At 35.9% G+C, this 23,747-nt stretch overlaps 1 protein-coding gene across 13 annotated transcripts in view; it reads right to left on the bottom strand.

Annotated features, from left to right (window-relative positions):
- The window catches only part of SOX6 (SRY-box transcription factor 6), a 375,778-nt gene that overhangs the window by 34,698 nt on the left and 317,333 nt on the right, over window positions 1–23,747 (bottom strand). For all 13 annotated transcript variants that reach the window (XM_055814310.1, XM_055814313.1, XM_055814314.1 and 10 more), the window contains one exon: window positions 319–427. In XM_055814310.1, the coding sequence (XP_055670285.1) occupies window positions 319–427 (109 nt within the window). The remainder of the gene's footprint in view (window positions 1–318; window positions 428–23,747) is intronic.

Genomic DNA, 23,747 nt, shown 5'->3' with positions numbered 1-23,747 from the left:
TTATATATTGCCTTACAGAGATAGTTTTCTCAATGTTTCTTACACTTGTAATAATAGCATAAATGTAAACATTTAATTGACAGCTTCTGAGGGGGGGGGGAAACCCAGTTGTGTTGCAGAAGGGCTTAGAGGGCTACAGTCCTTTTCGTATATCCACTCTTTTCTATGGACTTACTACAATCTCTCAAACCCACACAGAAATCATTCAGGCGTTACCCTGGGATGTAAGCTGGACAGTATTTATGACACTGGCAGCATTTCAGCCATACCATTCTGTGATGCGGTGGTCAATAACCCGTAGTCAAAATTGCAACTCACCTTCTGCATCTTCTGGCCTTGTAAGATCGATGACACCAGGGCCCAGTTTTCCATCTTCATTGGGTTTCCCTGTTAACTGTGGGCCTAAATTATCAAACCTTGTTCTTTCCTGGAAAAGAACAGAAGTAGTCTTAATGGTCCATAGGTTAGCTCTCGTTATATGCCTGTGCATATGTTTATGCACTGATACATGCATTATTTTCTCAATCAGAACAAATAATAAGTGCATTTAATTACAATTTTAACCCAGGGACATTTTTTTACAGATTTTGAATGTTTGCATTTATGAAAATCAGTTTAAAATGTGAAATATATACAGAAACTTTGAGATTATTTTGATCTGCACTGCCATAATGCATAAATGACTGTACATGCAAATACAAAACACTCTTGGCAGCAAACAGTGTTGATTGATGCTGCTCACTTTGCCTTTCCATTTATTTTCTAACTTAAACTGGAAAAGACAATCAACATTTGGGAGACATGAAAATTCAGAAGCTGAAAGAAGAGTTTGTAATAAAACATCCTCCTAATTTAGTGGAAAAAGCACTTTTTGCCCCACTATGGTATTCAAGTTTGCATTCATACCTCTGAGAAAACACAAGTCTGAATTTTATGCAAGCAGATTTCAAAGACAAGTATTTGAAAGAAGGAATAATAGATGACAGAACTGATATTATTATTTTGTCTAGGAATTTAAATTGTATCTCGGTGGAAAGGGAACCTAAGGAGATTAAAACAAAACAAAACAAAATAAATAAAAAAAAAAAGGAGAAAAGCATGCACACTCCTAGAAAACCAGAAAGCAACCAAAAAGCGTTTGAGAGCTGAAGACCTCCGTAGGAAACCTGGAACTAGAAAGTGGAAACTGAAAGGTATTTTTTGTGTTAAGCCAGTTCCTCAATCAACTACTGGACAAGGCTACTATAAACGACAGTGTAATATTGTCTCACAATAGTAGTCTCTGTAGCACTGCATATCAGTAGCAAAGTGTTCAATGGTTATCATTAATTCAACGTTCTCATTTGAAGGAACATAGCATGTTTTCCCTCTTGCCTTGTTGTTACCTCTTCAGACTAAACTTGGCATTATGTTGTACTTGTGAATGAATGAAACCTTGTTGTTCATTACTATGAAACAATATTAAATGTCATGTCAGCTTGAATTTAAAGACATGCAATACCAGCTTTCAGCCCTACGAACAGTTTCTCCATGTTATACTTAATGCATTATGCAGAAGTAGAGTGCTGATTGCTGTTCAGTCTATTGTTCAATGACCTAGTTCTGTGCTGTGCGTACTAGACATAAGAAGAAAACTTTAGAAGTTTCTCTCCTGCAAGATGGTTAGAAACTTGGAAACGTTCTTAAGGACAAAACATATCTGATGGCCTTGACTCCTCATTTGCTCCACCTCCAAATACTTCTGCTTTGCAACGTGATTATTTTTCAGTTATCTTGTAATAAATAATAAATTCAATTATCTTGTAATAAATAAGTAATAAAACCCCACCAGGCCAACAATGGAGGAATTATTTTGATTCCTTCAGCCATGGATTTGTTTTTAATTATTTTCTGGTTAATTTGCAGAGGAAGACAAGAAAGCAGAATCTGACACTGGATTTGTCACAACATGCAGCTGAGGCATTCCAGGTACTAACTGCATTTCTGTAAGTTCCTCAGAATCTTCCAATTGTTCAACAAAAACCTCCGCATTTTATATTTGGTTATCTTATTTTCTTCTGCAAAAACTGTGGTTGATTAAGGAGCTTACATATACAAAAGAACTCATGAGAAAAGAATTTCAAATGAAATGTGACTGCAGAAAGGCACTGCAATGCTAGAGGCCCAATATTTTACTGAAAGATATTATGCAATGTAACAATTCACCTGAATCATCAGGATCGGATTTGTTTTACTGGTAGACAGAATAAAAAAAATGTTTGTCAAGGATTCTGCGTTCCACTGCAAAGGGCTGATTTGCAATTGAAATAAAAACAAAGAGCAGTACTAAGAAAACAGCTTTTGGCACACATATTGTCTCTTCCAAAATATTTGCGCTAAAAGCTTTTTCTTAAGGATGTTAATACAGCACCTGCAGTATTCTTGGAAGAACAGCCTGGAAGTGTGTTTCGGAAGAAAGAGAAATACCTTTCTGCTATAAAAATCAACAGACTCTGCTACATATCAATATGCACATTTAGAATATATTTCTAGTCATTCATTCTCTTTGATTTTACCAGAAAATATTCTGTTGAAAAAAAAAAAAAAAAGGAGAAAAAAAAAAGAGAAAGTTTCTGAAAGAATATCAATATTTTGACATGGAAGGAGAGAAGGGAAAATTACATGATAAGGTTCATGAACAGTAAAATGAAAGCACTTATACCATAAGAATACCTGCTCTTGTCAAACAAAGGAGATGTATTTATAGTTATTTCTTAACCCCCTCCTTCTAATTCATAAAAAGCTGTAACTAGGCTAGCAATATTTAAGTCTTTGAAATGCCTTTTAAAGTAATTCCTTTACTTGCTTTTTTACTGAAAATGATGTTCATAGTGATTGTAATTTTTTTTTTCAATATTTGCATTGGGTTTAGACAAATTCAGAGAACCGTAACAAATAGAAAAATGTTCCTCAATACTAATAATTATTTTATCCAGTAGATGCCTTTTCAGTTCCATGGAATACAATAAATTCATATAAAATCTATTAGTGGAGAGAAAACTTGTTCCATTAGGGTCCAATCCTTTTTTATGGGATTTGTCTTTGCTCCCATCTTGAATTCATCCTAAAGAGAATAGTTACTTGTGCTAAAAATCCTTTAAAAGTATACCTTTTTCCTAGTATGAGCAAAGACTGAGAGGAAGATTGATTTTGTACATAATATTCCTATATGAACAAAAAAAGACATACCTTCATTAAAAGTAAATGGTTATACATAGCTGCACTAACAAACGTGTTACCTACACATGGATTGTGTTTGCTCACATGTACATTGACTACTGGAAATATTGCTACTTCCCTAACCTACATTAATAGAAAAATTTGGTTATTTTACAATAGAGCGCACTGCTGTGGACAGTGGAGGTGTTTTGTTACCTGTGAAAAAGCACTTTGGGCCTCTAATTTCAACTGATTTTTTGTACTGGCTATGGACCTTATACTGTACAGTCACATAAAGTTTTCCAAATTATATTTCAGAAAAAAGGTTTAGGACACAACACTGACAACCCTTTCTCATTACTAGATCAACACAGAAAATTGGAGATTGCACTAGAAAACTGAAAGAGCTTCCCAGCACAATTCAGATCCTTTGTGCTTCTTTATATGTTGAACATGCAGTAAAAATAATTACTTCTTTAAACTGAGAAAAAGAAGAGAAAAAAGATTCTTCTTAGCAGCCAAATCTTAATTTTCCATTCTATGACATGATTAGGCACTTATTTATGTGTTGTCAGTCACAAACATGGAGAAAACGTAAAAGTTATTGAAAAAATTAAACTCTGCTCAACTGTCTTGCAGGACTGTTGGTTCTCTAAGTGCTTTGAAATTATGATGTATGAAGTAGATGTTGCATATTAAATAAAGATATTTAAATTATAAAGCCCCCGTTAGTGAGAGCTGATGAATGTTAAATGTTATGAGCCACAAGGCTGTGGCATCCATCATATTCACATATTATCACAGTCAGTGATGGAGCAGCCCCAGTGATGACAGATCGACTGTTAGATAGCTATCCCTTTTTTCCAGAGTCGCCAAGCAAGCCTTTCAACCCCTTTGGCATTATTTTTAGTTTTGAATTAAATTAGCAACTTTTCTGTCACGTTCTGGCAGAAAGTATTAATTCTTTCTTCACGTGTGGAAGGTAAAAGAGTGATTTAGTGAAGCGAGGAGTAAAGGAAAAGGAAGCAGTAGCCCTTACCTCTGAAAAGGCTGCAAACTTCAAATGACTAGAAACAAATATAAAATTGTGATCTTGTGAAAGAACAGCAATGAAACAGTAAGCACACAATAATGGCTTTTCTCTGCACTTAGATAAAAGCTGAATTTTTGATGTGCACAGTATATTTTCATAAAATTTTATATACTATGTTTTATACACTTATTGGCTATTCCATAATAATGTGTGTGCTAACAGTAAAATTGCTCTTAAATTTATGTGTGTTATTTATATGTTCCCATGTAACAATGCTTTTTGTTGTAAAAAATATTCTGTTTATTAATGTAACTTTACAACCACTGCATCCAAGATCCGTGGTAAATTAATGACATTTTTATTATTTTATAGTGTCATTAAATTTTTACTGATCACTCCATCAAACAGAAGCAATAAAGGCCATAATGCAAACTGGGACACTTAGATCAGGGGAGCAGGAAGGCATTCCATATAGTCTGAAGTAAACGGCTTGCTATAAATGATATTTATACCATCTTTAAGGATGTGAGAATACTTGGACAAGTTTGGCAAAACTGTTTCTGTAGTACCGTGGATTGTGTACTTAAATAACAGTTTACTTGCCAGCAAGACAATTTTTTTTTCAAACCATATGCGAGAAGATGACTGATTGCATCCATCTCTTGAAAAATAATATACGAAATGTAATAATACACTGGGCACCCCTCCCTTCTGGATTACCAAGACTGATCCGACTATACCCATGCCTCAAATTATTTCAACATGTTTGCTTTTTCCACATCTGAAATGTATGCTTAGTCTGAAATGGAAAATGGCATGCATGCTGATCATTGTGTAAAAGATTTAAAATATATATATTTTTTGCAAACAAATACTTTTTATTTAAGTAGACATGTTTGGACAATGATGTAATACCCTTTATTTCAATAGTCTAGCATGGAAGCAGTTACCAACACTAATTTAAAGAGCCAGTCTCTAGAAACTGAATTAATACAGGTCATTCACAGAAGCCCCAGAGCGTGTGACTGAAGGGGTATTATTTCTTCTGAGGACGATATTTTAGTTAGGATGACTACAAATAATCATCACATGTTGTCTTTACGTATAAAAAGTATGTCAATTGAATTATTCCATACTAAATGTTCTAGTAGCTTGTTTGTTAACTGTGATCTATTCCCTTCATGTACTATGGACAGTAAACAACAGGCAGACAACTTATTATATTCGAAACGTAAGAAGGACATTTTCAGCAGAACAAAGAGAAAATGGTTCCCAGTTTGAATAAAAAGGAATAACAAAACCTCCCCCTGACCCCCGCAAAGCTGAGATACAAATGCCCCATGTTTTTCACCTTCTTCCTACTTTGTTAAGGGCTAGGTCTGAAAAGTTAAATTACCTTCCACTTAGAATCTTTTGCAACATCTTGGCACAGCAGGGATAATTACAAATTGACTTTCAGCCTTATCTCTGGATATTTTAGTTATTATGGGTGGGAAGTTTAAACATTAACTTTATTACAACAGTGTCAATCATCCTACTGGTGTGCAGGCATGCAACTGCTGGAATTCTTTGGATGGCAAAGTAGATAAACACAATAGTTGAATTATTGTTACAATTAGAAGCAAAGCCTTTGGTTCTGCAAACCTGTGGTGAATATCTAGAACTTGTTTTCAACGTCATAGCAGCAGGAGTTGCTCTAAGAAACCAGAGAAATTACCAAAGCAGGCAAACTTGTAGTAGGAGTGCTGATATTTTAAGATACTACAAGATACACAATACATCTTTCTGAACCACTGATTTACAGGTTGCATGAATGAAGGATATTCTGAGTTCTATGATGTTGATACAACCTGACCTTACTTTATTTTTCATGTAAAGTGAAATACCTGAATTCAAAGATCTCAGGAACCAAGAGGGACAGTTAGCGAATTTTCATCCTGACATACTGCTGTTTTCAGTTTTTGAAGGCCCCTGTGTTCTTCAGAAACTGTTCCAGTACTATCTTTGTGTGCTGAACATACAGCGTGGACTAGCATCCCTGCCACAGACTCCAGACTTGTGTTGCATGGCAGTGCCTCAAAGCAAATAGCTTGCTTGAAAAGATGCGGGGAGAGAGAAACCACTAGGTCCCCTTTTATATGTATTCTTCCATCTTAAAGCATAACTGAAAAGTAAGAGGTTAAAAGCAGATAACGGAATTTAGACTAAAATTTCTTTGCCTGACTGGCAAGCCTCAGCTGGCTGCCACGTGACAATGTGACATATGCAAGACCATCACAAACGGAAAATACTCCGGAGCTGTTCAGTAACAGAATTTCATAGTGATTGTCTTTCTTCTTTTAAGACCCAGGTTCTGGTGTCAAAATAGAGAATTGCAATTTCACCAAAATTTAAAGTGTCTAGAATACAGTTTGAAACTGGAGTGCTGAAGTCAAGAAATTTCAGCAGATAAGTAAATGCAAACCCAAACAGCCTACATGTAAACACTCTCTTTAGCTAATTATTTTGGAAGCCTCATTTTAAGGATCAGAATTCCTAGAGCCTCTGGTTAGCGTGAACCTTAGCCATCCTGAAGCTCTGAACACAAATGAGAAGGATTTAGATGAATTCCCTGATTATTGGGAGCATTCAGCACATACTAAGAAGTTAATAGACCTCAGTGCATTGAAGCATGCCTTTAAAAATAAGTGCATGAATTTAAAAATATTTTTAAAAGCAAAAAAAAAAAGGTAGAAAATGTTTCCACCTAAGTAGGATATTATCCTCTCCTGCACATGAAGTATTGACATACCTGGCATACCCATAACTATTGCCACACTTGCAGGCACTCCTAAGCTATGGATCTGTCCTGGTTAGATTACTTTCAACAGGATTACTGCACTTACTGAGCCCCTTTAACCAAATGCTTTATGTCTTTGTTCATATGGTTTTAATATGGTTTTAACCAATTGCAAGGTTATTTATAAGTTTGCAACTCCCCAGTAGTTAGAGTTATGAAGCGTTCAGACTTAAGCATATCCAGTTGTGTGGTAACCCAACTACTGCTTTCATGCGGTTTCCAACTTTTTATTCATGCACAAAGGCATGATGCATGGCAGTATCTGAGAATTTTCTGATTAACTCTTTGTTTCAGCAGCAAAATCATACAGCAGCCTACAGTAAAATTACACATCAACTGAAAGGTAAAGATTAAAAAAAAAATGTTAAAAAAATCCCACCAATTGTGAGATTCTACCTTAGACTGATGAGAAGTCATGAGTCCTTGAAAACAAAGGGACAATCAATTAAATTAACAGCTGGTAAATTTAAAGCAAACAAAAGTACTTACTACTTCACACTCTGCGTAATATGGCTGCAGAATTCACTAGAGGTCAGAAAGAGTCTAAAGCTTGGGCTGCCACTTGTTTTTAAATGAGCTGGATAATTTTATGACTGTTAATAACATTTGTAGTAACACATGCTAAGATAATCAAATCTCATGTTCCAGAGTGTAAGCTGTTCAACTGCTGGGGTCAAAGAGAAATTCCCTCGTTCTTTCTGCTGCTCCCTTCCCTCCTGACCAACATCCACAGATGATTAACTGGGAGCCTTCTAGGGAGAGAAGTTAATTTTCTTTTATAACATCAGGTATCACTCACTGGATTTAAGGGAGACTGGTAAATGGTATAGACCAAATCTATTTATCTTGTAATTAGAAACAATCTGAATGCAACCATTGATTTTTTTTTTCTTTTAACTAAACACATACATGTGTGTTTTTCAGAGATAGAAAAAAATAAACACAATTTACAATTGACATACACTTCTAGGAAATAGAAGAACCGTTTTTTGGGGTTTTTCTCTGTGCTGTAAAGTGAGTAACAGAAGCAATTCGATAGCTACATTTGGACCTTAAGAACAGCATGCAAATTTTTAACATTAGAGTTTTGAGAATACTAAATATTATAGAGGAATAATAATATATATTTTGCTGTATTTCAGTTTAATGTTGCAAATGGTTGGACCTTGTCAGTTATGGCCTATTTTCACCAAGTATTTAAAAATGGAGACATTGAAATGCCATAAAAGTGTACAGAAATACTTTTACCAAATTTAGACAATGCCATGATTCTGTACGTATATCTTCATGCTTCTCCAAACTTTTCTGTTTGTTACTGAATTTTATTAAAAGTATTTTCATGCATTAGAATCAGAACAGAATTTTGAAGATCAGAGATCCGGTTACTAGCCTCAAAACTGTGAATCTCCTTTTGTCTCAGTCATCTAGTAATATATTCCAGGCTGAAAACACAGCTTTAGCAAGAAGCCACAGCAGTATAACAACCAGAAAAACTATTCTAGGTTCAGCACAACAATTTTTTTGGAATGGAAAAAAAACAGGCAGAAAAGAAGTCACCAATTTCAATTTCATTGTGGTGTTCTGCTAACCTCAACAGCACAAAGCAAATTCAGCTGCCCTCCACACAAAGTTGGGAAAAGAGAGGTCTTTAAAAAATCCAGAACACACACACACACAGAGACATACACACACAGCACTGGTCAAACATCTTGAGAAGCAATATGATGTTCTTTTATGAACGATATGGAAATGTAAGTGCATGCAGACAGACACATATATATGTTTGATTTTAAACCTATGAATGTGAAGAGAAAGATAGATGTTGTTCTCATAGATACTTTCATTCCATCATTTTACAGCTGTGCCTTCTGATAGGGACATGTCAGATATTGTGACATGATCAAACAATACTGGAAGAGCTGTAATAAAAATGGACCACATGATGCAATAATCATTTATCAAATAGCAATAAATGTACTTTTTCTACTCTATATGTGGGTGATACTTATAAAGATTTAAAAGCAAGTATTTCAAATATTCTATTTGCAAGTACTTTTACAATTAAAGAACTAAACTTCAGGGAAAATCTGAATCAGAGTTTTGTGCATTCTATTACGGCAATCTTTAAACATGTATAGTGTTGTATATTATAAGTGTAGATTCCAGTAGCTCCATTAGGATAAATTCTCCAGGGCTTTGGAAGTACAAATATCTAACCCAGATACTCTGAAGGAGTCACTGGGGGTACCTACCCCTTTTGTTTATCTCTATAAGCAATGCAGGCCTCTAGACATGGCTGTTCCATCCCATTTTCAGGAAGACACCTGAAGTAGTTTAAATTGGTGATGCAAAAGGCACTTGGGCTTAAATGTTCATATTCATATTTAGAATTAGAAATGCAATCAAGGCAGTTAACAAAATCCCACCAAATGCTACTGTTTTCAAGTCTATGCCTTGCCTTGTGCTGGATGTAATATATAATTGCATAACATGCATATATAAAGTAGGATTTTTCTGGATTTATCAAGATGATATATTTTTTTTTATTTTGTAGCATTTTAAGTATACTTTTTCAAGGCTGCATTTTGTGATAGTTGCTTATATATTACTCTGTTTATACTCGGGCTTTTTTTGTTATATTCAGAGAGAAAAGAAACATATCACTATGGAATAAGGATGGGTGACAATGGAACAATGATAACAACATCATTATGCAGTGTTTTGCCACTTGTACCCCCATCACTGCCATGTTTTTCTCTGATTATTTCAGCCTCAGGAAAATGCACTGCTTACTGTTTATGTCAGGAAGGCAAGATTACTGTTTGCATGATTACAATATCAAGTGTGATGTACATAATGCCTGTGATAATATAGATGTACCCCACAACTAGCTTCTGTATTTAATCTTCATTCAACAGGAAAAAAAACAAACCAAAGCAAAGCAAACCAGTGAGCTGCAAATTCTTGCAGCCTCTTACAGGCCTTCATCTTGTAAGGTGCTGAGTACTTTCACTCCAGTCCAACAGAGACCTCAAGGACAAGGACACTACTTAACTCCAGGGGAATACTTGTGTGCTTACATTAAGAATGGATTAATATACTTCACTGAATCAGGGCCAAAGCATGTAGTTATCATATGTTTACACTGAATCTGAGAATAAAAATCAGACAACTACTTTTCAGGCTGAAAAATATGCTTTCTCCTTATTGATTGCTCCTTTTTCTTTTTGAGACAGGTAGGTTGAAGGTATGAAAAAGAATTATTCTTGTTTAGGAATAAAACAATAGAAAGTCAAGTACATAGTCCTGTAATGATTTATGCAAGTGGACAAGACCTTGCATTAACCATGTCCTAGCTGAAGGCAAAAGAACAAATGCCTAACAGTAAAACTGCTATATTTACTTCCTTATCTTTCCAATACAATCAGAACTAAGTTGCTCATAATTTATGTTTTTAAAATCTGTACTCAAGGAAAAAGCAGCCCAAACTGGATTTATGAACACTATAAATTCATCAAAACAAACAAACAAAAGCAACTGATGAAGTAGGATAAAGGTTCTATGTGCTACATCCAACATGCAAATGCAGGCACATATGTATTTCCTGGAAACTGGGAGAGATTTACATCTCTCAGAAGGAGTAACTCTTCCATGCAGGAAGTATGAATCAAAATAATGCAAGAGAGAAAGCGTACCTTAAAAGAGTAACTGAAGGCTATGCATTTTTTTTCATGCAGAATCCAAGAACCCTTACACCTGAAACCATCTTAAATGCAAAATGAATACCTACAGGCTGAAGAAATTATGTGGGTTTACTGCTGCAATATACAAAGACAAAACTACTAGTCATCTATAGCTAATGCTACTGGCAAAAAATCCACTCTCTAGCTTTTCATTTAAAGTAGAATGACTTTATAAACATTGTTTTTATCATGAAAAGCTTGTTTCAAATTTCCCACATAAGATATCCATTAAAGTACTCTTCAGCTCAATGCAACAATGACAGTTTAGAAAATGCTTTTATACCTTAACAACCAATCTTGAATGGGAGTTTCAGAAGTAGTGTTTTCACCCACAGAGCATATTAGCCACTTATGTCCCACTTAAGACCTATTTTTGACCTCATTTTCAGCAGTAGCATAGACTGGGTCCTAATACATCTCTCTGCATTTAAAATTAACTTTTTCTGTCCTTTCCGCTATCCTTATCCATCCACCCCAGATGACATATACGGAAAAGTTCATGCAATTCATTGAAGGAACATTCCAGCTCCTGATTCCAGTGGAAGATTTTTGCTGCTCTGTGGACAAATAAAATCTGTGAGTAAGAGGGAATTTCCTGTCTCATACCTTCCTTGCTCCTTTGTATCCCTGTACACTTTATAACTGTGGCTGTATTTTCTAGCTGTATCTTACAGGAAACGGAATAATAATGTCCTGGGGAAGCAATCAGTATTTTGGAGCTTTTTACTACCATATATGTAGACAATCATAATACCTACCACTGCGCATTAGCAGTGCCCAAACCATTTTGAGAAGGAGGTTGGTAACAGTATCTTCAGGCACAGAGAAGGGAAATTATTATCTTACGGTTACCCAGAAAGTCAATGATTAAGCTGAGAACTGAACCCAGGACTCCTGAACATTAGGCCAGTCCACTGGCTGTTATGCCACACTGCCTCTGCCGTAAATCTGTTTGATGGATTTTTCAGTCATGGAACATTAAAGGCTCTGCTCTTTTCTAATGAATATGTTTAAAGAAAACAGTACAAACAAAAGCAAATGTAACACTTAAATTATCTGAGACCTACTGCTTTGATGTTAGACTTGGATAAAGGATATCCTACTGGAGACCTATGTACACTTATACAGACTGAAAAATATTTTAGCCAGTACCACTAGCTGGCATACTGGTATCTATTTATGTCTGAAAAGGGAACATAATCAGTTTTAGTTGGTTAAGTACAATCTGAGCCAACTTTTATATTATGACCAAAAGCTTGGCAGTGCAGTAGCAGTGGCAAGTAGCAGAAAATTGCTTACAGTGTTATTTGCCAGATTACTTCAACAATTTACATTGGGTTTTCAAGAGAGTTTGAAGTATTAAAAACTTAAGACTTGGAAAAGCCTTGGACTGTGGATTTTTTTTTCTAGTTGCAACAAGATGCACGGGAAAGGGTTATGATACAGTATAACTGACTAAATAAAGCACTTTTTAATATAAACCACCTGGAACATTTAGGAGCAGTTCAGTTTGAACTGTTAAGATTTTTTTTTTTAATTGAAGATCGGGAGAACCAGTAGATTTAGATTAAATGCTCAACCTTTCACATCTACTTGTTTAAGATTCATGTTGACATTGTACTAAATATGGCCATACAGTTTGTATTCCAGATAAATTGATCTGACTACAAGCCTCACTCTTTAGTATGATTCTTACTCCAAGATAAATCAATATTTAATATCTCCTGCAACAGCCTCAGTAGATAATTTTAAACCTTTTCTCCATCCCATTAAGTTACCTTTGAAAATTCTTTATATAAGGCTTCACAGATGACTTCTAAAAAACTAGTTTATGAAAAGCAGTCTGAAATTCATTAATTCAGATGGAAAGGGTTTTTTAATCTTGCTGCATTGTGCTGATCTCTAAATCCATCTCTGTTTAGCTAATTCTCCTGCTCAGCTAATTTGAAGAATAAATAAATACTTCCTGTAAATCTGTAACACAGATTTTATCCATGAAGAAATATATCCTTCTACTGCTTTCTATATGGGACAAGATATCTCTAGGGTGTGGACTTCTGCAGAAACACGCTGACCTTGGGAGGATAGGTACTCTGCATCATCAGGTACCAACCTCCACCCAGCTCCAACCCCACTGCCACATCGGCTAAGAAAAGCAGTGATAAGCAGCAGTATGTTGGGCTCAGGCATCAGTCACATCCCAGCCTCCATTCTGAACATTAAAATCTACTATCTGATCCCTCTCCCCTCCCCATCCTCCAAGCTGGTGGAGCAGTTAAGAAGAAGGAAAAACATCTCTTCTCCCTCCCTCAAACCTCTCCTATGGCTAAGGGCCCCAGTGGGATAGGAGTCTTTGATATCAGAAGAATGCAAACAGCAAGGCTCAGGTTTGCTGCTTCTTAGGGTTTAGAAACAGAGACATAAGAGGAATTTCAAATTATTATATATTGGGAGAACTGAAAGGGATGATGCCAAAAGGAAGGAAAGAATTATATACTCTGGAGCTATCTGGGTTTATATCCACCATTCAAACTATAGGAACTTCATATTCCTGTCTGTACTCTCCCTTACTCTTATTTCCTACTCTGTGTTACATTCAAAGTGCAGTTTCATGGACGCCGTACACAGCCGTGAAGTTCTGTCCCATCCTTCACCCCCCAACCTACTGGTCCACAAGCCTTTAAATCTTCTGATTCAGTTATTTATGGGTTCATGCTGTGACACTCAAACAGTGAAATGTTCCAGTTTAATAAAAGAGGAGGGGTGATTTTTTGTTTTCAAAACCATGTTTTGTTGCCTTTACAACAGACTTGCTCAAATAGCTATGTCCCTGAGGGGGGAGTGAGCTTCAGCCGGGGTTGCTGAGAACCTCTGCACTGGAGGGGCAGTGTATGGAACCTAGAAAGGCTCTTGCCTTTCAGATCTATTAAAGATCTTCATCTCAGGGGCTATACCTGCTTTGGTTTGATCCAAAGCAGAGCCTAAAAGGGTCTGATCCTAAAGAAGTTATTTCATCACTATCAAAATAGAAAAATTAAAAGAAAAAAATAATGTGATTAACTTACAATGCAGTTTTTAATTTTATCTCTATTACTTTGCTACCTCCAAGCAATCAAAAATGTGATAAATCATGTATTTTGCTCATGAAAAATCTTCAATGTTTAGGCTTGATTGTGAACTTAAATCCAAGTAGCAACAAGAATATAGTTGTATAGAGAATATACCCACTATACAGCAAAAATCTGTGAAATAATATTCACTTTTCACCATATAAGATACTAGTGGGATTTCTACCGTGGAAATTGTGTGCCATTCTATTAATTAATTAAGATGCAACACACAACAGCAATATGGGGATGTTGTTTTCATGAAGCACTACAAGAGTCCCAGCAAGCGCACAGTGAGGGTGATCAGCAGGGAAGAGAGCAGCAGGGGAAAAAAGGAAAGGAGACCCAGGCTAGCAAATCATTGCAAACACTGCAAGAAAATTTCCCTCTCTCTCATAAGAGAATGATAGAGACCTTCATAAGAGAATGATAGAGACCTTCATAAGAGAATGATAGAGACCTCCACTACCTAAACCATAGTCTGCACCACATCAGGAGCATTCCTAATACCTTGGGAGCGAAATCCCAGAACAGTTGAAGGATGAATAAGTAGTGTGGGTCCTGATTCAGAGAGGCAAATGTGCAAAATCCATCCTTAACATAGCAAATGCTTTACATTAGGAGACCTTAAATGGGGTCACAAACAGGAAACTGGGTGCTTTTCTCTCCTTTTAACTGGATTGTTTATGTTCTCCTAACACGTATTCCTAGATAGCTACAGTAACATGGCACAGATGGAGATAAAGGGAAATCACTTAATAAATCAAGTAGTACACTTCATCTCCTTCTTCCCTTATAGAATAACTCACACATTTGCTACAAATCTCCCATACTGCAATTCACTACTTTTGTCTGTCCATGGTAGTGACTATATACTGATAAACTATGGATGGCTTTTGCACTGAATGGAATGGAAATCATACATAGCAGAGCATGCTATTTAGTGCAGAGGACTGATAGGTATCCTGGTCTATATATAGTCAGTCTATGACTGTGAATATTAACTCAGCCCATTCCTTGCAAAGAAAGAGAAAAAAATAAACCTTGGGTGAAGGAGGGTGGGAGCAAACTTTGCAGGAAAATCTTTCTTGTATTTATAAGTTTTGGGTTATTTCTGAAAGGAAACTAAGAGTTGACGTACACTTCACAATGACACATTTGTCATGATGTAGTGTGATCTGTAGTGAGATATTGGGGAATAAAACACAGGAGTTATACAAAGGTTATGCAGGTAATCCCCTGATAAAGTGGAATCCCTTGGGAGGAAGAGTGCAGCTGTATAACCTAATCTTATTCATGAGTATTCAAAGAACCTGAGTGGCCAGAACAGAACTCTGGCAAGGAGCTGGCAACTGAATATGTTTCGGCAGCCTGCTGAACCCTTGACAGACCAAGAAGTTTTACAGTACATGACATGTCAGTGACTCACTTTGTATACGGTTCTAGTGCGAATCCTCTCAGTGATGGCTTCTATTTGTACTGGCATCCAAAACACAGCAAAGAGTGTTCTAGTGCTTTAGAAATGGAAGGGAACAAATCTGTGAAAGTAGGATGCACTAAGCAAGAATCTCTATGTATACGAAGAAGATAGTTCATCTGAATAGAAGCGATATAATGAAATTGTCACATAGCAATTAACTCAAGGATGCAAAGAAAATGGCAGTGAGATAAGAATGCACCCATTGCCTGCCATCTCAAGAAGCCTTTGGCAAGATAACAGCGACAGCATGCACCCAGCTACTGATCAACACAGGTCTGACATTAAACCACAAGTGTCCACTGCTCTTAGTGGCTGCTTAATAAATTGCTTTGGAATGGGTGGAGGTGAAGAGATCTTTCCAAAACCTTGTCTCAATGTTATCCCTCAGTTAATGAATGTCAGCAAGTGGAAGAGAACAGAAATTTGATATGTTTTTCCAGCCTTTCTCATAGAAGCATTTGCAACATGTTAAAGGCCACAGGCATTAAAAGTGAAATGCTGGGAAATGAATGTTGTCTGTAGATTTTTAGGATGTAAGCTGGGCAATTTCAGCTTGTGGGTTAGGCATACTTTAGGTTTTAAGTAGTGTTGTAACAGCTTACTATGACTTGAACATGATTTTAGTACGAGTAATCTGATGTTGAATATCTTTTATTACGCTGTTACACATTTCCAATTGAGATAGACCTGTTTATGGAGTTAGTGTTATGTGACTACAGATGGACAAGCTACGTGCAGTGAGCAATTTATCCAACAAATACAGTCTGTCTTATCTTTTCAGACTACCCCTGGAGGATCAGCAATTTCTATACGCATATAAGTAAAGTGTCAGTGTTCTAACAATCTAACTTTTGAGTTATGCATAAACTATGCACTTAAATGTTCAGTAGTTTGCTGCTTGTGATTTATGATGTAGTTGGTCACCTAAGACAAATTATATTGTTTTCAGTGCCTGACTCAGTGATAAGTATTGCAACATTGCCTTAAATTACCTGAAAAAAGCAACTGGAAATTCTCTCAGCTAAAAGACCTCCCAGGTAGTGGAAAGCCTTTACTTGTAGCTATCAAGTCCTGCATCCATTAGCTTCAACGCCACAGAAAAACTGATGTGCCTTCCTCTGGCATACCATTGGTAGCAAAAAGATGGCAGTGGTAAGGCATAGGGCAGCAAGGCCTGCAGGACCCCTAGATTAAATTGCTGCAGAGTTCACAGAGTTGCTGTAAAGATCTATAATTAGCATTGACACTGTATCAGGGGCTGGAAGAGCTCCCTGATACTGCATTCCTCATTTGGTCAGCATGGAGTTTGAAGCGGGTGGTACATCAAAGCCTCTGTTTTTTATGAACAGGGGTGAGTAATTGGGCATAAACAGCAAATGCCTAATTCTGCACAAATGTCCATGTTAATATGCAAATACACCCGTAGAAATAAAAATCTGTTTGCGTGAATATTTGTGAAAAGAAAACAAAGGAAGAAATAAGCATGGTCAAACTCCCTTAATCAGATTTCAAACAAACATTTGCAAATACCGTTTTGCGTTATTTGCTCAAGTCCTTTAATGAGAGAAAAGAAGCCATTTTTACCTGCTACTGTACTTATTTTTTGTTTGAGGTATAACAGTTAAGCCAGCACAGAGTAGTGTATAATCCCACAAACCGGCAGCTAAGTAAATATACTTCAACAACACGGAGTGTATTTCAGTTTAACATACCTATTGATGCAGCCTAATGATACTTGAGAAACAGGATACATTTTTAATTTTAGAAAGTAATGAAGTATCAGAGAAAGTAGTCCCAATTTATCCTTGCTCTTCTTAATCTACTGCAGTTAAGAGAGTTATATTGGCAACGCATTTGCTGTTGTGAATTTACTCAGAGGAATACACAGAGCTTAGAAATAAACAGCAGTAACTTTTGTGGATGTGTCTGTGTCTAAGTGTGAAATAATATGCAAATGTATTCTGTAGTTCTCAGGACAATTGAAGAAGGGATATGATAGGATTGTGCAGCTGCCATTTTGACCCACAATTTAAATCAATGAATATATTCCGGTCCTAGCAAATTTATGTTCAAACAATAATTTTCAACCTATCTTTACTGTTTTGTGGAGAAGCATAGTATGGAATGCATTTCAGTATATATCTGCAGAGTCTCCTGAGTAGCTTGGGAAATGTATTGTACATAAGAAGATACAATCATTATGCTGTTAGCTTCACCACAAAGACGCTATCCTTTATGGCAGAACATCATCCTTTGGGAAAAATTATCCTTGTTGGTTTGTGCAAATTTTTCAACATTCACCCTTGGGACCCATTTTAATCTAATTCCATTCCTTTGGGATTTTCCGTTGCTCCAAGATTTAAGGGAGAAGACCAAAACAGGGCAAAGCTTTTATCCTTTTCATAGGAAATACCCCACACAAGTGAAAAAGAAGTGTATTTGCTGTGTTTTCTTGAACTGGAAAGTCAATAGAAGAACAGGGCCAAATTCCCCTATTATTATTAATAATAATAATGATATCATTATTATTATTATGTCTATTATTATTATGTCTATTATTCTCATCATCATCATCATTAATGAGGTCTAAAACCTGCATCTAGGCAACCCCTGGAAGTAGCCCAGACAACAGAAATAAAAAAAAAATGTTGTGTTCTGTGACAATACAAGCATGCTGTTAAGCATAGACTGTGGCAAAAACTCTTGTAGCCAATATTCAAATGCAAATATAGCTATTAATACCAAAAGAATGTGCTGGTTTCTTTCCTGAAAATATTTTATTGCCAAGTGCTTTTGTGATGGAACTGGAAGCATGATGGAACTGGAAAAGCTTTAATACTTTACCTAATATGGGAAGTTTCTTCTCTATACAGGGTGTGTAGATATACACACATAGACACCTGTATATGTAAGTGTATAGAGTTACTGAAATAATAATGTTTCATATAGGTAATTTACGCTTATGTGCATTTTCTTTTAATTTCGTATGTATATACATCATTATTGGTCTGGTCAAACTTTTTTTTCATTTATGGTCCAATTAATTTTCCACGACTTACACTTCACAAAGATTGCATATTTTTCATTTAACTAATTGATTTAGATAATGTAATCAATAAACAAATCATTTAGATTTTATTTTAATGAGCCTCTACATAATTTGAGGGACTAAGCATTTAACTGATGTTAACTAATATATTGGAACAGCAAGGCAGAAGCTACCGACTTTAACAAGACAATTTTGGAAAGTAAGCCAATTGAGCAAAATGCTTAAAAACAAAGGCCTATACAGCAAATTCTTCCATAGATGCAAAACTAGATTCATAGTAAGCTGGCGCCAAAGCTAACTTATCTGTAAATTTAAATGACCTACATATGCCAGAGATTTTGCACTGTTTCTTTTTGTCTTCCCACTGTCAGTTTCACAGTTTCAGTGAACATGTATTTTTAATGTGTAAATTTCAAATACATTATTTGTATGTCTTTCTACACATAGCATACAGAGTAAATCTAAAAATAAAAAAAATATGTATATTGGTAGGCACGAGTATGACTTTAGGTGTAAAGAATAGTATTTGAGCAATAGCATGTGATCAATTAAAGGCTGAATCATATGTTATGTACAGACAGAAAGCTAACATTTATGAGCAGCTTTCATATTTCTATCTCTTGAGTTTGAGGAACAGACTTCACAAGATTTCAGACCCACAGCCTGAAATTCACAGCACCTGGTTCCCATTATAAACCTGGCCTCGATAATGGAGCTATGTTCTTCTACTGAGGCTGATGTTAGCAATGGTATTTTCCTCCCATAACTCTTATAACCCGAGTACCAGCGTTAGGGCTGTATTTGACCCTCTGTGCATTTGCAGTTACAACTTCCATCACCTTCTTCACTAAATACATAGAAATAAGGTAAAACATTTCTTTAAGTACGAGTAGCCTGATCTTGTTTCCTGTGATATCTGCAAAAGCTGGTGATTTTTTTTCCCCTTGTTTGTTTATAATGGAAGCATTTCTCTTTAAAAGATATCATTGGAGACCCAGGGATTAATTTCCTTTTTTCTGAGATGCTTTGCTTTGAATTTAATTTCAAATTACATTTTAAAGTTCTAATTTAAAAAATAAATTCACTTTAACACTTCTGTGTGCCTGAGAGATATTAAAATTGTTCAGCTATTTGAAGATGTATCTAATTCCTCACAAAAGAAAGACGAAAAGAAAAAAAAAGAAAAAAAAAAGACAATGCTTGCTGTGCCCTAGTGTTATTCTATAAATACACTGATTTCTATAGAACACCAATGCAAGCACACAGGACAATGAAACTGATACAAAAGCAAAATTCAGCAACACCTTGAACTTCCTGAAAAAATATCAGGGAATTTCCTGGAGTGACATGCTGCCTATGAAGTCCAGTTATTACACATACCCTGCAAAAATACTGCTTGGAATTATTATCCACTCCCCCAGCCCCCCACCTACTTTGTTATAAACTTATATTGTTTTCATGTTTTATCTTATCCTGTCATGCAATTTCAAGCATTGGAAGCAACAGCATAAACAAACAGAATTTCTCCAGCTACAAAACTAAATGTTTGAAGTCCAGCATGTTTTCCAGTTCTAATAAAAGGGGGCAGTATTACATCAGCTGAAATTCTGAATTGTCCAAATTATTGTAAAAAGTGCTGGAGAAGGATACAAAACTGCTGAATTTTACTGAAAATAGACTGTTACTGTATATGCAGTCACAAATCTGCTTGTCTGCCTTGGGGTAAAATTTTCAGAGCTAGTTTAGTGGGACTTAGGCTCCTGCATTGCAGCTACTTAATTTTTTTTTTTACTTGAGTCACTATTTTTCTTTTAAAATTCTTAAGGAAATATTACAGTTGATATAAAATGAAGACACATTTTTCATGTAGCTAGGATAAGCCTAAAAAGGAAATTGCAAAATTATTGCAGTCTCATAAAAATTAGGAACAATTTTTTTTTGTCATTTTATATATATATAATTTTTTTTTAAGAAATAAAAGTTCATTAGAATACAATACTGGTGCCCAAATATGGCTTTAGGAAGCTAACTTTGAACACCCAATATAAAAAAATCATTGCTTACATGTATTATGTACAGCCACAAGCAGATTACTAAATTGGACAAATTCACAGTGAAGTATAAAGGACATTTGTTTTGTAAGAATTATGAGGACTACTGGGATTTGTATTTGAAACTTTTCCCTGTTCTAAGGCATTTAACTTAGAGAAGTCGTTTATCTGTTATAAAATGATGGAACTGTAAAGAGGTTGTCTCTATGCAATATGTCCTTCTATGTCTCAGAAGCTCCCCAGGGAAAGGTTTGTCGACCGAGAAGAATGACGTATTCAGGAAAAACATTTTCCCAGTTGCAGTGTCTCTTTGTGGAAATCAGATCCTTCATTAGACAGATGGAATACACTCCCACTGTGTTGAATAAATTGCCTATATTCTTGCAAGAAAGTGAGACCACACTAACAGTTCCTTAAGTAAATCTGTGTCTTTGTTTTTTCTCTCTATACAGTTCCAGGTTTTCTATTCTAGAATCCAAATATATATATTTAAACTTAAATTAAATTATACCTAAAGGTAAGCTATATGGGATGGGACCCTCCTTAAGTTGCAGTGAGAACAGAACATGTTACAATGACTATGGAGGCAATACCATAATAAAAGTAATAACTTCACAAAACTAGTCATTTGCTGTTGATATTGCTATCCATTTTTTGGCCTAATTATGAGGTATTTGCCCTTTAATTACAAGTAGAACTAAGATTTAACCATCAGAAATAAGGATCCAGTTGAAAATGCTTACAGTTTCTTTTATATCTCCCAGCAGACTGAAATATAAGTATTGATCTCTTATTTACTAGTTACAAATATTCTGCTATAAGAAACTAAAGGAAAAAAGAAAATAGAATAGGCTTTTCTTAAAAAATGAAAGCAAATGAGAATAGATCAGTCCCTGAAACTCTAAAACACTTATTCATAAAGATCTATAAAAATCCACAAGGCCCTTATGACCAAATTATTTGTGTTCTCAATTTAAGGGTAAAAAGAGAAAAGATAATTGAATACAGGATGCACTGGAACAGTGTTTTCTTAACTATCTGGGTTTTTTAAACAAGTTGAGAAATTCCTAATAACAAGGTGCTTCTCTATGTGATTGTCTAAGAAATACGCTGCACTTGCAGAAAACAGCTTGACACCTGCCCCTGAAGTTGTTCTGTCTAGAATATTGAATGTATGGGGAGAAAAAAGCTGGTAAAAAACTGTCGGCAACAAATTCCAGTACTGCTTGCATTTAGAAAAAAGCAATACAATGATGGAGTCATTGCAGGGCTGTAGGCAGTCAAAAGGAGATTATGCATGACTAGTAACTTTTCCTACAAAGGCTTCCTGAAGTGTTTTTATCAAGCAAAGTTTGTACGCATGTGCAGTAGCCTCATATAAATGATGAGGCGTAACAGCTCCAGAGGAGTTGTTACACTCTATTGTGTCAATAATCCACATATTTAACAGTCCCTAAATACAGCAGACCATAACACCTCCAAAGGGGTTGTTATGGCTTATCAAGTCAAATCCAAGTGCCTAAATATGGATTTGATCAATAGACTGTAACATCTCCAAGGGTAAATAATACACATTTTTAAGAATGTACACATTTTGCATACAAACTGTGGTCTATATTAGGATAAATTTTGTGGATTCAACTTGTAAAACTTTGATTTAGAAATAAGAAAGGAATAAAAGGCTCATTATAAGAGGTGCTAAAGTACTATAATTCCCAGGAAGTAGGCGATGACTCATGTCATTTATTTTGGGGTCTAATTCTGGTTTCTTACTACAAATACACAGTTGCCTGAAAATCTACAGAAGAGTGGGAATGGAATATAAACATTAAAATGTTGTATTAAATTCTGCTTCCTTGCAGATCTCAATGAATATGCTTCATGGGTAAGCAAATGGGGAGGTGGGGATATATCCTTGGGTGTAGCAGATACTTTGTGATTGTTAATTGGTTATATGTTCTATCTTGACTTCATGTACTTTTCTCCAGTGAAATTGAGGCATTTTTGCCTATATTTTTTCTACAAAGATTTTCTGAAGTGTTTTTGTCAGTGTTTTCATGCTTTATGCACAAAAAAAGATAGGATTTGGTCCTTTTAAAAATAATGTCAGTTATCTTATAAATTATATAGCATTTTCAGGTTCATATAAAGCCTTAAATCAAAGCAAAACTTCTAGGCAATCATGCTAGTTTGAAATACTAAAATAAATAAGTAGTTCTAGCAATGCAAATTTTGTTTTGCTTGTATCACATGCAAAGAGCTCTGTAGCCTATTTTCTGGAATTTCCTAATTCTTTCCCCTTCCCCAGTGTTTCTGTTTACTCTGTGAAACTTCCCTTTCCTCAGTCAGGTTACACCTGATCAGCGCCAGATGTAGTAGAAAAAGTCTGCTCTGCTATAGTGATGTTTTGCCTTGTGTGCACTCTACTGCTTTTGGCTCAGTGTTAATTTTAGTTCACATGGTGCCGAGTTTTGGATTTGTGACCAGAACAGTGCTGATAACACAGGCATGTTTTACCTCTTGCTGAAGAGTGCTTTTACAGCATTGAGGCATTTTCTATTTCTGATGCTGGCCCACCGGCTAGGAGACTGGGGTGCACAAGAAGTTGAGAAGGAGCACAGCGAGGCCAGCTGACCCAAGTTGACCAAAGGGCTATTCTACACCATACAACATTGGGCTCAGCAGTAAAAGCTGGGGGATGAAGGAGGAAGGGGAAATGTTTGGAGTTTTGCCATTTGTCTTCCCAAGTAACTGTTACACGTGCTGGAGCCCTGCTTTCCTGGAAATGGCTGAACACCTGCCTGCCGATGGGAAGTGGTGAATAAATTCCTTATTTTGCTTTGCTTCTGTGCACAGCTTTTGCTTTACTTAATTGTCTCAGCCCATGAGTTTTGTCATTCTTAGCCTTCTGATTCTCGTCCCCCATCCCACTAGAGGCGAGTGAGCAAGTGGCTGCATGGTGCTTACCTGCCTAGCCTAACCCACAACAGTACACAAACTGAACTAACTCCGGAGTTGTAGATGTCCGTAGAATGGTATCATCTCAAAAGCATAGCCTAACCTTAATGTTTAGCAAATGAAAAAGTTGGACTGTGCCGGAGTGCTTCATGGTTTTGTTCTGGTCTTTCTGATGAGTGAGTCTCTGTGAGCACTTTTAAAGCTTTGTAGATTTTTTTTGAACAGCAGAATATGAACAGAAGCAATTTTTAGTTCTGTGTCTCTAACCAAATACAAAGCTTTCTGAGAT

This window comes from Falco peregrinus, chromosome 9 (assembly GCF_023634155.1).
Source record: "Falco peregrinus isolate bFalPer1 chromosome 9, bFalPer1.pri, whole genome shotgun sequence".
Lineage (NCBI taxonomy): Eukaryota > Metazoa > Chordata > Aves > Falconiformes > Falconidae > Falco > Falco peregrinus.
This window is presented reverse-complemented; position numbering and strand designations above follow the sequence as displayed.